A 16,629-nucleotide genomic window follows, 5' to 3' on the forward strand; every position below is an offset into this window, starting at 1 on the left:
AATAAAAAAAAATATTTAAATATATTTTTTAAAAAATATTTTACATCACGCAAAATACAATATCTAGTTGTTGGAATATTCCTTTATCTCTTTTATAATGAATATATCATGTCAAAAAAATTTATAATACTCAAGCTATTGCTAATAGATAAATAAAAAAAGAAAGAGAAAAAAAATTACAAGATTAAATTATGTTTTGTTAAAAAAAGAAAAAAACTGTTGTCCTACTTGCTAGTGTGTAACATTATTTTACTTCATAATGGTTTTTCGTTTATAATTTTTTATTGTTTCACCATTATATATTATCTTTATACACACATTTCCAGCGATTTTATGTTTCATTTTGCTATGCTATGTTTATATTTTTATTCTTTCAATTCAAGTTCTTACAATAAAAGTGTATTCATATTACTTTTTATATATCAAGATTAAATTTTTATTTGATTTGATTTTAAAAAAGTTATTCACTTTAATTCAAGATAATATTTTTCTTTTGATCACTTTAAAAAAAAAAGTAACAAGAAGCTTATTATAATTATAAAAAGGAATAATAAAGTAAGTTGATATCATATTGTTGACGATCAAAATAAACATTCTTAATTAATTGTGGACAGCTGAGGCAAACTACAAGAATTCATTATTCAGGTATCAAATCCAAACATTTGATGAGCATCAAGGACCGAATTTGGAGAAAAGACAAGCCAAAATTGGGTACGGTTGCCGTGAACTTTATGGACGCTTATTCAAGAAGCAACAGGATCGGCAAAAAATAATTCTTGTTTTAGGATAAATATTGTTCTAAAAATAATTTATTTTTATTTAGGAAAAATATTTTATTTAAATTTAATTTTTAAATTATTTTAAAATATTAATATTAAAAATATTTTTTTTTCAAATAAAAAATATTACTTTAATACATTTTTAAATTAAAAACACTTCACAAAATAATTACTTCACATTTGTTAATATTTCCGAACACCCTATCAGTAATATTTACAGATCAACTTAATTATCCTTGCAAACTTAATTATCCTCACTTGGACTATAATATGCGTGTCGTCTCCACACAAAATCTACTTTAAACAGTAAATCTTAATTGGCAACACGTCAAAGCGTTTGCAAATTAATTAAAGTCAATTATTAGATCAAGATTGACACTTGCGAATCGAAATTCTCACCAAAAAGATCAATTCCTCAAGTTCAAATATTGGGAAATAGATTTAGTATTGATCGATATACAAATTGATTAAATAATTCCTCATCACAGTGGCAAATTCAATAACGTAATATCAAACTAATCAAATAAAATTCTAAATATAGATAAAAAAAGGCAAGAAGACCTAGCATGTGCAAGCAAGCTGACAAACATCAAACTTTTCATTAAGAAATACACAACCTGGAAACAAAATTCGATGAAACCAAAACTCTGATATACAACAGGAATATCAAATAAACAAATTTTCTAACTGTCAAACAGCAAATGGGATCTAATCTAACATGAAAGTTGCTAACATGCCATTGATAAGAAGTATGGAAGAATCTTACCCTGGGAAGAATAGCCATCAAATGGAGGAGACCAGTCACCAACCACCAGGCTACCAGTCCGACATAGTGCGTCAAGACTTTAATCAGAAGAATATAATGAGTTTCAAATATGGATAGATAAAAATCGGAATGTTTGGCTGCTTCTGATCACTGACCGGTGTAAAATGTAGAGCAGCTGCAATGCCAACCAACAATTACAGCCTCAGACACCATTTCATGTCTGGAACGTTGTCTCCAGAGGAATCACAATGTACAAGTATGTGCTGTCTGAAGATGGGTAAAAGGAAGTTCTGTTGAGTAACTAAATTCCCCCCACCAACCAGCAGAGTTCTCCGAAAAATGACAAGGGGAAACAGTGAAAAGAAGAAAACCCTGCTGAAGTAAATGCAGCCTGCAAGACTTCTAAAAAGTATTTCAGCCGATACATTTACAATTTCCTCACACCAGGCCAAAACAGGCCACAAACTGTCATCAGTATTCTGCTTAATTGCCAATGCCACAGTGCAAGGAATCAATTTCCCTCATTCGACATCAATTTACAAACAGCTCCAATAAAAATGCTTCACTGGACTGGCTTTATCAGAGGGAGCAATGAAAGCAATCACCAAGCAAATCTAACCTCACAATATTCCATTTAAAACCCTTTGATAATAATCATACTGCCGTGTCCGCCATGCATCTAAGCTGCTGCTGATCAGAGAGAGCACCAATGACACGCATTGCTGCAAGAAAGAAAAACACAGTATCATGATTACAATAGCAGTCAAAACTTGTCCAGATAGATGCTAATATAAAATTACAATTTTACCTCTTCTGTCAAACTTAGATGGCATCGCTTTCTTAGGTTCTGTATTGTCCGGGGACCACCTTTAAAGCAAGGGAAACCAGAATCCTGACCCAGAAAAAGAAAAGGCAAACAAGTGCCTTCAGTCAATGAAGCATTGTTATTGCAAACATTAAAGCACCAGCATGGTAAAGCCAGGTCCCTCCAAAGAAAATACATAATTTTGTTTGATTGAAAATTTTGTACTCCTTTCTCCCTCTATCAAATAAATACGAACAAGTTAAACTAATTGTCCTATTTCAAACTTTAGTGACAATAGGCCAGGTTTGGCACTTCTCAAGCATCACTCCTCAACCCAAATTCCCAGTTACATATTGGGTATGAGCTGTCTAAACAGATTCTATTGATTCAACAATAACAGCACTATTAAAGTTGAAGCAGATCAGGTTTGGTTGATAGGTCAGCCTGAGATACTCTATATCAGAGAAAAAGAAATCAGAGGTAAAATATTTATGGGAGCTCAAATCCAAAATTCACACATTGCATCAATAATCCACAGATGGAATACAAAAAATATAAAATAAAAGATAAAAAACTTAAACATTCTTCCTCATTTCCTTACCAATTTTGTAGGCAACAAAACATGATCTAAAGGCTTAATGAATATCCTAGACAAATTGCCACAAAATTTCAAAGGAAAACATGCAGGTTTATAGAAAGAAACTGACAAGCTCAAGTGCCTCTGAAACCAAACAAATGACAATGTGTGGGAAAGCAGACTTTGGCAAGAGAAAGCCAATGAAACCTGGGGGATTTTGTTAAGCAGGCAGAGAAAGGATTGGAAAATCAGAAAGAGGATGGGGAACGTAGATAGCCCATGCCCGGGATAAATTCTGGGTATAGAGGTGCAAGGACAGGATCAAAAATCTATAATATCCAACATAACCACTCCCACAAGGTTTTGATCTCAACTCATGACCCCAGAAGAGACATATGTTAACGACCAGCCCACCTGGTATAGATCAGAAAACCATATAAAGTTGGCCATTCCCATTCTTAAGATCCTGCTTTTCCACAATGGGTCAACAAGTCTCACCTAAACATTTACTTGTCCCACCTTTTCCTTCTAATGCACATAATAACCCATCAAGTGTGCAATCCAAGAGCAATCTCGTAAAAAACAGTCTCATGATGTTTGCCTCAGGAACATATGGTCCCAAAACAGCATGTGTTGTGCCTAGTTTATGAAATGGCTAACAGGAAAAAAAGAAATAAATAAAGAACCAAAACAATAGAAAATACTGGAAGGTTTACTAATAGATCAGTTATACCTGCAACATCTCAACAAGGAGAATTATACGCTCTGCATGCTTACGACAAGTCAAGAAGCCTTGAATGCATAAAACCTGCATTTGAATGGGCGTAAACCATAAGTTACATCCAAGAGGATTGAAAAGCCAAAATAGCATAATTAGATCCAAACATTAGAAAGTCTGATCAATACCTTAAAATAGTCAAAGAACTCGCTTGGAATTCCCTCAGCATCAGAATCCATGACCTACAGGTAGCCAGTTTCATATTAATATAACAAAGACTCAAAACCAGCTTGAGAGATTCTAAAATATCATAATACATAATGAGCTTGTGGAACAATAACAAAGGGAGGCAATAAAAATGTGCACTCACGCACACTCTGGCACGTAATATAAACTATCTGACCTCAAGAAGTTCTCGGGTTAGTTTGAAGGGTGCGCTTTCAAAATTTACACCACCAGGAGAATTAGAGAGCATGAAACCAAAATCAATGTGTATAATGTGGCCATCTTCATCCATTAACAAGTTCCCATTGTGCCTATCCTTCACCTAAACAAAAAGATGAAGACATTTTTCCCACAGAGAATTAATAAGTGACATAAGATGCAATATACTCTAGTCACAAAAGCTCGTGTTAGGGTTAAAATGGTAATAGTACAAGCAAATACACCCTATTTGACCAGTTGGTTGGAAGTGTCAAATATTTTTTCACATGACAGTAACACTTAATTGAGGAATGCAGCTTTCTCTCAAGGAAAGGTTAACTTTACAGATACACAAATATGCAATTAATTTATCTGCAAATCTAATACTCCCTCCATCCCACGTTGTTTGTCCATTTCAAAAGAGGATGGTAGTTTTAATTTATTTCTTAAATTGTACATTAAATTTTCTATCATATCCCGAGATGGATGAGTGTGACCAGTGAGAGGTGACTGGTCAAGACATCTGCTTTTGGGACCCGCATCATTGTTAAATGAGAGTGAGATGAGGCACCATACCTGTAAAAGGTAGCACACTAAAGAATATCCGGCCATACTTTCAACGAAGTTCCTCTGAAATGAAAAATAGATAAGTAAATAAAAAAACAGAGATATTTTCAATGAGAAAAAAAGGTAAAAAAGTAGTTAACTACACAGTCGATGCACTATTCACTGCTAAAATTAAAAGAAAGAATTTGGGGAAGACAAGGGTCTGTGGGACTGATGCAAAATGCAGTCTCAAGTTACAGGAACAGCAATAATCCAGAAACTACAAATATCAACAATGGGGCTCCAATCTCTATGAACGGACATAATATGCCAAATATAAGAATACAGCAGAAGTTTTACTGCTATGTACAGCTTAGGAGAGTCACATTGTTTACATTATTTAACCATACAACAAAAAAGGAAAACATTTTTACTTCAGTCACAAAAGCAATATAATTTCTGTTAACAAGAGAAAATGTTCCAAAAACAAGAACAGGTTTCACCATCTTTCTCAGACAAAAACCACGCTTGAGAAGGAAATATCATTAATAGAAGGACGATCCTATCAAACAGAAAAGGCAGCTTTCACATTAATCCAGATTGTTGATCATTTTCTAGTGAGAGAAACAACATTTCTTTCAACTACTATGTATTCCAGGTTATGCCCTTTCAACTTAATTTATGTAGAAAGGTTTGCATAACAATTTACGGAACTTCAAGCTGAGAGGTTGAATTCAAAGCAGCCAGCGAAACATTTGAGTTCAGGTTTAGAGTAACAAATCATGATCTTGAAATAAGAGACAGAAATTTTGGCATGATACATGAAATTATTCAACTTCATATATCAGGTAACATTTATTGCTGCTTGCTAGTTGTCAAGTAAATCATAATACATGCAATGTTCAACCACTTGCTCAATGGCACATCATCATTCGTGTTGCAAACAAAATGTCTAAAGTAAATCTGGATGCTAATTCTTTATAGTTATATGTCACAATCTATGATTACTTTTAACATCACCATCTATAGTTACAGTATTTCCTCCTCTAGTAGCTTTCCCCTAGAAATAAAAGATGAAGAAAGCCACCCACATTTGTATAGACATGCAAAAACTAGAAAGAAACTACCACTTCCAGGAAGAATAAGCAGCTTGACTAACCCACCTAAATAATCACCATACATTTGCTAGTACATCAATGGATATTCTTGGGGTGAATAAGGCTGGTTAACCACATTGTCAGTGCACCTATTTTACAATGTCTAATACCTGTGCAAGCTTAAAACTTGGGGAGTTCTCTCCATACTTGGCAACAAAAAAGTCACGCAAACTTGTGATGTCCGGATATCTACTCTTGATAGAATGGATTGAAGCCTGCAAAACAAAATGATATCACTGAGACACCAAAGAACGGTCCTTGTCAACCAACTCAAACAGAAATAAATACTTAATTACCGTATCTGGAATTGTTTCAATAAGAGCTGTGTATGATGAAGTACAAAGAACTTCATAAGGACGCAACCAAAGAGGGACACCAGCTTCTTGAAATATATCTGGCATTAAAACCTAAATATTTTAAGCTTGAACATACTGTAGGGGGGAGGGGGAACAAGATCCAACTTCTTGGAATAATTTGAACATAAGTGCTTAACATGAAAAACAAATCGGGCATAGGAGCTTAGCAACATCAACAGGAATACAATTGAGACTCAACTCATTATCTCAAAGTCAATGTAACAGCTAAGTTTAATTTTCACCAGAGAAAAGAAAAGGAAAAAAAATCAAAGACCATTTATATGCATCAAGTTAAGCAACATCAACTTCGACAGAGTATTTGAGCTGACAATCAAGAAAATAACAAGCCAACTTGGATTCCTGAGAATATGTAAATCATCACACTATAGTGAAGTAAGCTCTTAGGTATAAGCAGTAATTCTTTTTTGGTACTCATGATTAACTGCTCATCTAAATTGGTGAGGAACATGGTTCTTTTAATGCAGACAATTTTAGCTATTTCGCATGGGGGCAAATACAGACATCCTATTTATATATAGTTCAGTAAATTTATTGACCAACTTGAAACAATCTCTATAGTTCAGTAAGTTGTGATGGCTACAACAAAATCTGCAGGCACCTACCATAGAAGTGTGAAATGAGTTGGACGGCAAGATGCTCCTGCCTACAGTCATCACCACTCTTCACAATAACCTACACGAGAAACAAAAAGGCGAACAATTTCATTAAAACATGAGGCAATTAAACAATACCAACTTGCAGAATTATATTAGCATAACATATTCTGTTTGTAGCCCAAAAAGGAAAATCAAATCAAGCACCTTAGACAATTAAGCTTTCTAGATGATTTACAGAACCATAAGGATAAAGGTAAATACCTATACATCATCAAGATACATGTTCTTGTAATTAAAGCAGAAAATGTGAGGATAAACAAGAAGCCTCTACAACAAAAGAAAATGCATGTACTTGCAATGTGCCTGTGATATTCAATTTAACATTCAAGCATTAACTAGTTCACCATGTTTCAGAAGAACAAAAATTATGAGCAAACCATTCCAATTATCAGCAAAACTTAAAAGAGAAAACACAGTTTGATAAGCAGAACTTACAGAGCGCAAGTCCCAGCCAGGTAATTTCCCATATACTGAAGCTTTACGTATTCTCTCTTTCTTGACCTCCCAGAGTTCGCCAGACAAGGCATCACTGGCCTTGGGATTGCCACCATTAACCTGTGGAAATTCAAACTTTCAATTCCATCATTCTGAACTAAGAAACAGGAAACATGATTTTTCTATTTTTATGAATCTTCACATTTGGTTGTGCATCTGGTGAAACTTGACCGGCCCCTTTCAGAGGTAGTCCAGGAGGTGCTTCCCCTTTGGCTGCAGCAGCCTGCAGAAGACAGGTAAAGTTGTAACAAGACCATCCAAAAGACAGGATAACAGCATTCCATTCAAAATAGCCCACCTTTACTTCTTCTATTGCAATCGTGCTAGGAACACGACGATGCTCCTTGCGTCGTGGCGCCCCTTCATCCCCAACATCTTCCATTCTAACTCCAGGATCTGCTGTCAGCACTACCCTTACCCATTCCAAATCACTAAAATGTGCAGCATTTTGATGCATGAAATTGATGCCAGAATTTAATTTAGGTGCTTCAATGACAGTTGACTGGCTAGGCAATTTCTTCTCCACAGAAATATTCACATTAACAAATTTCATTTTTGTTTCAGATGCATGGGACATTGCCTGGTCAATCGCTTCAGCAGTTGATTGGGACATCCTATCACTACTATTTCGATACATATCCTGGGCAGTCCACAAAGGATAAGCCCAAGGAGGTGGCTTCGGCAGGAATGCATCTCCATTTGCAAGAGGAATTCCTCCTCTGGAAAGGTTTTGAGCACCAGATGTGTCCTTAATAATGCTGAAAAGGGATTAGGGGAAGAAAAATCAAGCATGTGTACCCGTAAAATCATTGTTAAAAAATGAAAGTCACGTATTGCAATGCATTCCAACTGGAATCTACGGTATTTTCCAGTGCTGTAATTCCATAACATACCTTGGCATTTCACTTTTCAATACTTCAACACAAATCAGATAAGGTGCCTTTTCCCTAGAATTCAAAAGAACAGCTTCATCTTCAGGTATATGAACAACACGATACAACCCTTTTCCCATTGGAAAGCAAACTCCTAAAAGTATAAAGAGCAACATTAAGATTGTGAGAATATACCAAATGATCAGATGTATAAAACTGGAACAAGAATGCAGGTCAACTAGGATGATGTGTGGGGGTGAAATTACTTAGCAGCAGAATCTTTAGTTTCTTGATGGTTAAAGTTTTCATGTTTAAAATCCACATCCATATAGAGAACTTCAATGAAACTGAAAATATTGTTTATTAAATAGTGAACTCTAGTCAGCAAAGCATAAGATCATAACGTATTCATATTCTGGCCTAATTGCAAGAATAAACATTGACTAGACCACTCACATCGGCAATTTAAACAAGGTCATAATTTTTGTAATTCAAAAGGATAGAAAGAAGATGGAGAGAGAGAGAGAGAGAGAGAAGGGAAGGGAGTAAGGAATTTTTTTGAAGTACCCCTACATACACAAATAATAACAATCCTTAAACAGATTACAAAATGATCTTTCAAAAGCTACAAAAATGGTTCCACAACACCTAACATATTTGAGAAATATAAGTACAAATATAGACACATATAATGGACTAAAAAAATATAGGAATGCATATGTTAACAGATTTCCCATCCACAAAGCCTAAAATCATTGGAAAATAGGTAAATAAAAAATATACATGTATAATGGGCTAAAAATATATAGGAAAACATATTTTAACTGATTTCCCACACACTTCAGTTATTATACACGCAAATTCTGAAAGATTTATTCCAAAATCATGTGTTTTGCCTCACACCTTGAAAACCCTCCTAGAATCAGAACTATCTTGGCCACAATTTGTAAGACCAATTTTAGACGCTACTACACACATCAAACAATTACATATGCCAGAACAGTTAACCATGTTGTGACTTTGAGATGGTCATGTTTTAACAAAAATACAATATGGTACATACCTCCACTGTTTTGAGCCTCAGCTAAATGCACGTTGATCTCTGCAAGTGACTGAAAACACAAGAATGAAAAAAAGACTCTTTCAGAAAGCATTCAAGCAGAATATCATGCACTGTATGTGTGCATTAACCTGCCAGGCTCTGGGAGGTTAGCGTGAGGCCCATTTTTTTTTACTAAAACACCCAGCCTCATACAAATAACATTGAAATTTCAAAGGTTATTTTAATCATTTCAAAGTTTTAAAATGCAAGTACATTTTTTTTTTATTTAATTACACAATCCCTTTCATGCACATGCACCATTGAAAACAATATATAGAACTCATCTTTGCTATTTCACTCATCACCGTTGCAGAACAACGAAACCTATTTCATCTTTGCTGTTAGATGAATATTCATCTCTGAGCTCTCTCAGCTTTCTTAATTGATTTCACTGGTTGTGTAGCAATTTGTTGGCAGAAATATAAATTAAGTTCGAACTGAAGATCACTTTAAGTGAGCTTTCTGCCTATAGAACTACCAGACCTATCAATTTTTTTTTCTTCCATGAGTCGCATCTAAATACTCACACTGTTTGTTTGTGAAGAGACAGAGTATCTGATATGAGCCTCTATCTTCATCTTGGACTTGTTTGTTAATTCATTGTTTCAATTCCAAGGTATTAAGGTTTCTGAGTCTTTGTTGACTGAGGATTTCACGATAGAATAATCAGATAGGTGTATAGAAGGAGAAAGATTCTGTTAAATCACCATTTTAAGCTCATTCTAAAATGCAAGAAACTAACAATTAAGGGTATTTATTCGTCCAAGAAAAGTGATATCGCGTGACGAAAGTGAAACATTTCTTTGCAATCACTGTTTTGACCTCATTTTAAGTGCAAGAAAACTAACAAATAAGTGCATTTCTTCATCCAAGAAAAGTAGGCAGCTAGCTAACCTGCCCAAAGAGTGGACAGGAAAGCAAATCCCATATGTGTGTGTAATATCTGTATGTAAGAAACAGAGCTTAGAAAGGCATTAACCTCACAAAGAGCACTTTTACGATCTTCGATAGGAAATACATCAACCAAACCATATGAAGTCTCACATAACGACATCACAAAGTCCAATGACTCATGATAAGCCCCCTTCCGGAACTGTGATGCAGTGTTATTTGGAAGCGGAGGTTTTGTATTCAACTTCTCATTCTGTTGATTCAGTGATCCAGGATGCTTCTGCAAGATTAGAGCCCATGAAATTTCAATAAGGAAATGATAAGGAACTTGTAGCCAAGAGCCTTTGATAAAGACACTTCCCAACCAGCAGAAATACAGGACATCGACAATAGCATGCAGATCAGGACCACTAGGTACTTTTCCAAGATAATTTAAGTAGGTTTGACCATGCAAAAATCCTTATTTCCAGCTGTTTACATGATTATAATATTCTTATGTGCAGTTTCATGAACTTCTTCTGTTATATTGAAAGTTACAGCTGCTCATATTCCAACTATTTTCTTTTCCCCCTGCAGTATCACTGTATTGAAAGAGTTTCCTGACTCCCACATAATAGTTACAAATGGGGACATTCACGTCCACAAGTTCAATATTGATTTTTGCTTGAATGGAAGACATCTTTAGATGCCCATTGTACATGTAACCTGAACACCACTCGATTAAAAAGGGTTCTTGATTATATTTCTCACTAAAAGAAAACTACTTCTTTTGTACACAATTCTCAAATTTATGCCATATCATTAAGTTTTCGGGGTTATGGGTGATGCAATAGACTAAGAGTCTAAATGGCCACATAAAAGAAAGGTGTTATGAAAAATCTTATGAATTATGATAGATGGACAATATAAACTATATATTAATTTATTTTTTAATCAGAGAGGGCTGAGGACTAAGGGCTGCCCCTCATGCCCTGCCTTAATCACAGGTCCTTGGTACCACATCAAGTGGCTTCACTAGCTAAAAGTAGCTGCACAATTAAAACTACCAGACAATAAGTTGACTTTCTCAATTGAAAACACTATCGGTCTTTTATCAGGTACCTAAAGTATGGATTATGATAAGAAACGATTGCAAAGAAAAAATGATGAAGTTATGAGAAACACACGGCTCACAAGTATAGGTCTAGAGATGGAGAGAGACCTCCAGAAACACTCTAAACCTAAGTAGTCTATGGCTCCTATTGCAAGCAAGATGTTGGAAGAGTATCATTAGAACATCCAAGACCAGAAGGTATAAAATGACTACAGCAGACACTTAAGATTAAACAAACTTTATACAGACCAATATGAGATCGATTTAAAACTGCTCTGGGGCCTCTCGCATTTACAGCTAGCATAACCAGATGAACAGAGCAGAGCAGAGCAGAACGAACCAAACATGGATAATGATACTATCACAGAGAATGACAATGAAAAAGAAAAAAAAAAATCCCTAACATTGTTTTAAAGTTTAAGCTAACAGGATATAAAGTATGATTTTCAAGAAATCAAGAGAGGTAATTAAGTTCCAACATAAAAAATCTTTAGTCTCCAATTATCAATATCAACAAGAAAAAAGTATACAGTCAACCAACAAACAGCATGTAATGACCCTAATCTTTCTTAGAGCTTAAGCACACAATAAGGAGGTCAATATAACTGTGTTGCCGCAGCAGATAACTACAAGTAAAATACATTCCCACTGTAGGGAACTGCTAGTATAAGGTATCGACATGCATTGTACATGCCACAGTTTTCTATTGATTAAGATCACCAAGCACTAGAGTATAACTTATAGTCATTTAACAGTGATAATTACAAAGTGCTGGTTCACAATGCATAAGTTGAAAAGAGCAATGTGCTGCAGAGCAACAGTCATACTTTCAAGATAAACACTACAGGTCATGAACAAAATGATTATCGGCATACCTCTTTGTTCTTCTTGAAACTAAATAACTCAGAGTCTTCAACTGAACGCTCACGATCTCTAAACAGTTTGCGAAAAAAATTCTCAGTACCCGGGCTGCTTTCAAACAAGCTGCTACTACCGTTATTTTCATTTGCACCAGTATTTTTGACCTCTTCAGGATGCACACGAAAAAGTCTACGAAACAAGGAAAAGTCCGAAGGTTCTTCTTCCTCAAAATTGGTAGCCCCATCGTCAGATTTCTCGGTCCCATCTTTCTTGTCCTCGGACTTATCCTTAAACAACTTCCGGAAGAACCCTTCTTTTTCATCATCCTCTGCAGATTTTGAACCTTTCTCTTCAAGCTTTGACCTCTCTTCATCCTCGTTCTGATCATTTCCATCTTTCTTGTCTTCAAACTTATCCTTAAAAAACTTCTTTACGAACCCCGCCTTTTCGTCATCCTCTGAAGATTTAGAAACCAACTTGTCATCAGCATCACCCTTACTATCACGAAACAGTTTCTTGAAAAAGCCATCAGAACTCGAGGTTACTTCCTCATCCTCACCTCTACTACTATCCTTGAGAAGCCTCTTGAAAAAACCATCTGAGCCGGATGTCATCTCCTCATCCTCACTTTTAATACTACTTCTAAGCCTCTTGAAAAAACCATCTGAACTTTGTGTCAACTCCTCATCCTCACGTTTACTACTGTCCCTCATAAGCCTCTTGAAAAATCCATCCTTTTCACCCTCTTCCGCATCTTTATCAGCTGACTTCTTAAACAACAAAGCATCTCTAGCCTTCTGATCATCTTTATCAACTGACTTCCTAAACAACAATGCATCTCTAACCTTCGAACCAGGAATAAACTTCTTAAAAATCTTATTCTCATCCGGTGACAGCTGACTACCAGTCCCATCCTCCTGCAAACCATTCCCCGATGAGGGTGAAAACGAAATGGACTTCTGCGGAGGTGGAGAAGAAGTCAATGACAGCAACTTCTGCTTCGATGACAGGAGTCTACTCAGAACCTGATTCTTACTCCCAGGACTTGAAGATTCATCTCGTGGCCTCAACAATGGCGGCCACTCTCCCATCAAAGTAGCAGCAATCTGACACTTCTCCTGAATCCTACTAATCCCATCATTATCATCCGAATCTTCAAGCTCCGCCAACAAAAACCAATGTACTTTCAAAGCTATTAACAATGACTTAGAACACATATCAATAACAAACTTATCAAGCGACGGACTCGGCTTATGTATCATCATATAACAAATTTGAAACAAATAACTCTCGACACCCGATAAGGGCAATGTATACATTCTATTACACAGATAATCCCGAACCCCAGCATGATCATGCTTATATAGATAACTTACTGCAATCCACTCACAAAAGAAAGCTGAATCAAAAAATCTAATTAACCATCCACTCTCACCTGACTCACTAGTTAAAGGAGTCGTCCTCGAGGTAATCTCTCGTGGAGAATCATCTGATTCTCCACGAGTTAATCCTAATAGCCTCACCATTGTCTATCTACCATCATAAAACCCTAACTTATCTCTCCCTCTCCAAATCAGATAATCAAAGATAACCCTAACTACAAACACAAAGTTGGAATTCAATGTTAAACCCTTTAAATGACCAAAAACCTTGATTTCGAAATCTGAAACCCTATTTTTTTCACTGGTCTGAGTGATTAAAAATTGAAATGCAGCAATGAGACGCCCAATCGAAATCGAAGCAAAAAAAAAAAAACCTAGGTCGGAGGCAGGTATCAGCTGAGAGAAATTACCGAGAGAGAGAAAGAAATCGAAGTTTTCTGTTTGGTTCTCGAGGAAATTGATGAGAGAAATTTGATATTTTTACTTAGGGAGAAGAAAATGTAATGTAAAGAGAAGTTGCGAGAGAGAGGGGATCGTCGGCTGTTGCGCTTTCGAATCGGATTTTGTGATGGAACGACGTGTCGTTACTGGAGTTGGCAATGGTGATGGTGGTGTGGTAAGGCTGTCGCAGAGGGAGAGCGAGAGGAAGGTGAGGTAATCATTGTTTTTTTTTCTTCTTATTTTAATTTAGGAATTTGAATTTTGATTTGAGTTTTTTTAATGTCTGAAGATTTGGGTTTTGCTGATGTGCGCTGATGGAATAGGAGGGCGTTAAAGAGGATTTATTATCATTAATAATAATTCATTATGATTATTTTCTTATTTTATTTCTTTGCAATATTTTCCATTCAAACATGACAAATGTGATCAAAGAGTTTGGGTTATTGAATTAATTTATGAGTTGTTAAGTTAATTATTTCTTTAAAATAATATGTTTTTTTAATTTAATTAATTTTAAATAAAAATAAACTAATTAAATCACAACTTAAATTGTCGGTTATTGGAATAAGTTAAATTAAAATTCAATTAAGATTAAAAAAATATTATAAATTTACCAAGTTGAGTTCAAATCAAGGTTAATAATTATGATATTGTCTAGAAAAAAATGAAAATAAATCTTAATTAGAAATAATTTTGCTTGGAAAAGAAAACAAAAAAGAAAAGAGAAACTTCCGATAAAATATCAACCTCCATCATGTTCATAGCTTTTTTTCTTCAAATATGGCACAGATGTGGAATTTTTTTCTGGATGTTTTTAATTTTTTAACTGGTCCCTTTTGTCAGAGCTTGAGGTAGTGTTTTTTTCAGGTAAATTTATTTATTAAAGTGTTTTTTGTATATTTGTTTATAAAATATTGCTATATTTTTTAATAATTTTGATATTTTATGTCAAAAATATAAAAAAAAAATGAAAAAAATATAATTAAAAATATACTTTAAAAAGCAGCAGCATCAGTAGCGCCTCGTGGACAACGTGTTGTCAATGAATAGTTGTGACAATATATAGATGGCGGCATTTAGTCTATTCATTTGTGTACCCGTAAAATGAAATTTTTGGAAATGTTCATTTTAGCTCCTGAAATTTAAAAACAAACTTATTTCCCGTCTATGTATTTATTTTCTTACAAATTATTTCTCATCGGAAAGTTTTTTGCCTACTTTTTTTGTTATTACAGCTTAGTCTTTTATTAAAAAGCCTTTTCAATTACATACCTACATGTCAATTTGTAAAAATAGTCAAAATTAATCAAACAATTAAGTTACATGAGTTTAAGGGATTGTTTGTTTTTGCGGCGTAAAAATATTTTTGAAAAATTTTAATTTTTTTTTTTGAAATAATTTTTTTTATGATTTTAGATCATTTTGATGTGTTGATGTCATAAATTAATTTTAAAAAATAAAAAATATTATTTTAATATATTTTTAAGTAAAACAAAACTTAAAAAAACAATCGTTATCATAATATCAAACAAAATTTTATTAGATTTGGATACCCATTTAATAAATAAAAGGATAATGGATAAAAAACATGATTGATGCTATTTTGATCTAACTCACCGTTAATTTCAAGAATGATGTATCCATGGATTACTCAAGTTATAATATTTTTTAGAGTGGAGTTGCGGTTGCTTTTTAAAGTGTTTTTCACTCATAAAAAATATATCAAAAAAATATTTTTATTTATTTAAAAAAAATATTTTTAACATTAGTACATCAAAATAATCTGAAAATATAAAAAAATTAATTTAAAATAAATAAAAATATATATTTTAAAAAAACACAAAAAATAAACAGTCCTTCAGTTATTACTGTCCATTAGAGAAAACTTGTTGCTGATTCGAAGACACTAGATCTTATATGAAACTTGATTATATTACTGAAACTCACTTACCGTTGTAGAAAGTGTAACCTAACACTGACATAATTTAAATGAAAATGGAAGTTCGTTGCCACTCAAACCTGTAGGTGAGTGCATGCTATCATCCACGCTCAATCCTCGAGCAACGAACTACTTAGGGGTGTTGCCTTGTGGAAAAGCCGATGTCTCTGGTTGAGAGCCAAGGTATAGTTAGGCTTATTTTTTAAAATATTTTTTATTTTTTTAAAAAATTATTTTTAATATCAACACATCAAAATAATTTAAAAATATTAAAAATTTTTAAATTTATAACAAATAAAAAATTTTAAATTTTTTTCAAAAACACTTTTAAAATGCAAAAACAAACATTACCTTACTATACTTAATAATGTATGATTTATTTTTTTATATATTTTTTAAAAAATAGTTTTTAATTTATATTTTAATTAATATTTATTTTTTATGATTTTTTTTTGTTTATATAGTCTTTTTTAGATTGTAATTATTTTTTAATGATATTGATTGTGTTAATTTTTAAAGAAGTTGATATGATTCATGATATTGAGTGTGTTAATTTTTATGACATATCTAGATACTTAACATCACAACAGCTTCATATTTTATAGTGCTATACTAGGTCGAGTTTCCGTTCAAACAGGCCATGGAGTTCAACTTGCGACTTAAGTGATCTTATCCAAACTTAAGTGAGATCTAATTAATTTTTTAAAAAATAATATTTTTTGATTTTTTTCTCAAAATTATTCAAAACA

General features: G+C 33.9%; 1 protein-coding gene across 2 annotated transcripts; it reads right to left on the reverse strand.

Moving 5' to 3' along the window:
* Nucleotides 1-1,359: 1,359 nt before the first annotated feature.
* On the reverse strand, nucleotides 1,360-14,242 carry LOC118032252 (phosphatidylinositol 4-kinase beta 1). 2 transcript variants are annotated; one of them, XM_035036898.2, is made up of 16 exons: nucleotides 12,133-14,238; nucleotides 10,253-10,444; nucleotides 9,235-9,283; nucleotides 8,193-8,325; nucleotides 7,598-8,057; nucleotides 7,442-7,522; nucleotides 7,240-7,359; nucleotides 6,751-6,820; nucleotides 6,068-6,165; nucleotides 5,882-5,986; nucleotides 4,645-4,698; nucleotides 4,049-4,192; nucleotides 3,834-3,887; nucleotides 3,661-3,735; nucleotides 2,354-2,437; nucleotides 1,360-2,267 (listed from the first exon to the last, which is right to left on the reverse strand). In XM_035036898.2, the coding sequence occupies exons 1-16, from the start codon at nucleotides 13,642-13,644 to the stop codon at nucleotides 2,166-2,168; spliced, it is 3,333 nt and encodes a 1,110-aa protein (XP_034892789.1). In that variant the 5' UTR covers nucleotides 13,645-14,238; the 3' UTR covers nucleotides 1,360-2,165. The 2 variants fall into 2 exon arrangements, 1 of the variants encoding a protein (XP_034892789.1); XR_004684626.2 differs by lacking the exons at nucleotides 1,360-2,267; nucleotides 2,354-2,437; nucleotides 3,661-3,735; ... (1 more) ...; nucleotides 4,049-4,192; nucleotides 4,645-4,698 and having other exon boundaries at nucleotides 6,068-6,178; nucleotides 12,133-14,242.
* Nucleotides 14,243-16,629: the final 2,387 nt, after the last annotated feature.

The sequence above is a fragment of the Populus alba genome, chromosome 5 (assembly GCF_005239225.2).
Source record: "Populus alba chromosome 5, ASM523922v2, whole genome shotgun sequence".
Lineage (NCBI taxonomy): Eukaryota > Viridiplantae > Streptophyta > Magnoliopsida > Malpighiales > Salicaceae > Populus > Populus alba.

Bases quoted from the DNA above. Each gene is read 5' to 3' on its own strand.
- LOC118032252 (XM_035036898.2), bottom strand. From the start codon at position 13,644: ATGGTGAGGCTATTAGGATTAACTCGTGGAGAATCAGATGATTCTCCA. The intron at 7,360-7,441 runs GTGAAGATTCAT...GAATTTCCACAG, and splicing joins CACCAGATGCACAACCAAAT to GTTAATGGTGGCAATCCCAA. The intron at 3,888-4,048 runs GTCAGATAGTTT...GGCTACCTGTAG, and splicing joins TAACCCGAGAACTTCTTGAG to GTCATGGATTCTGATGCTGA.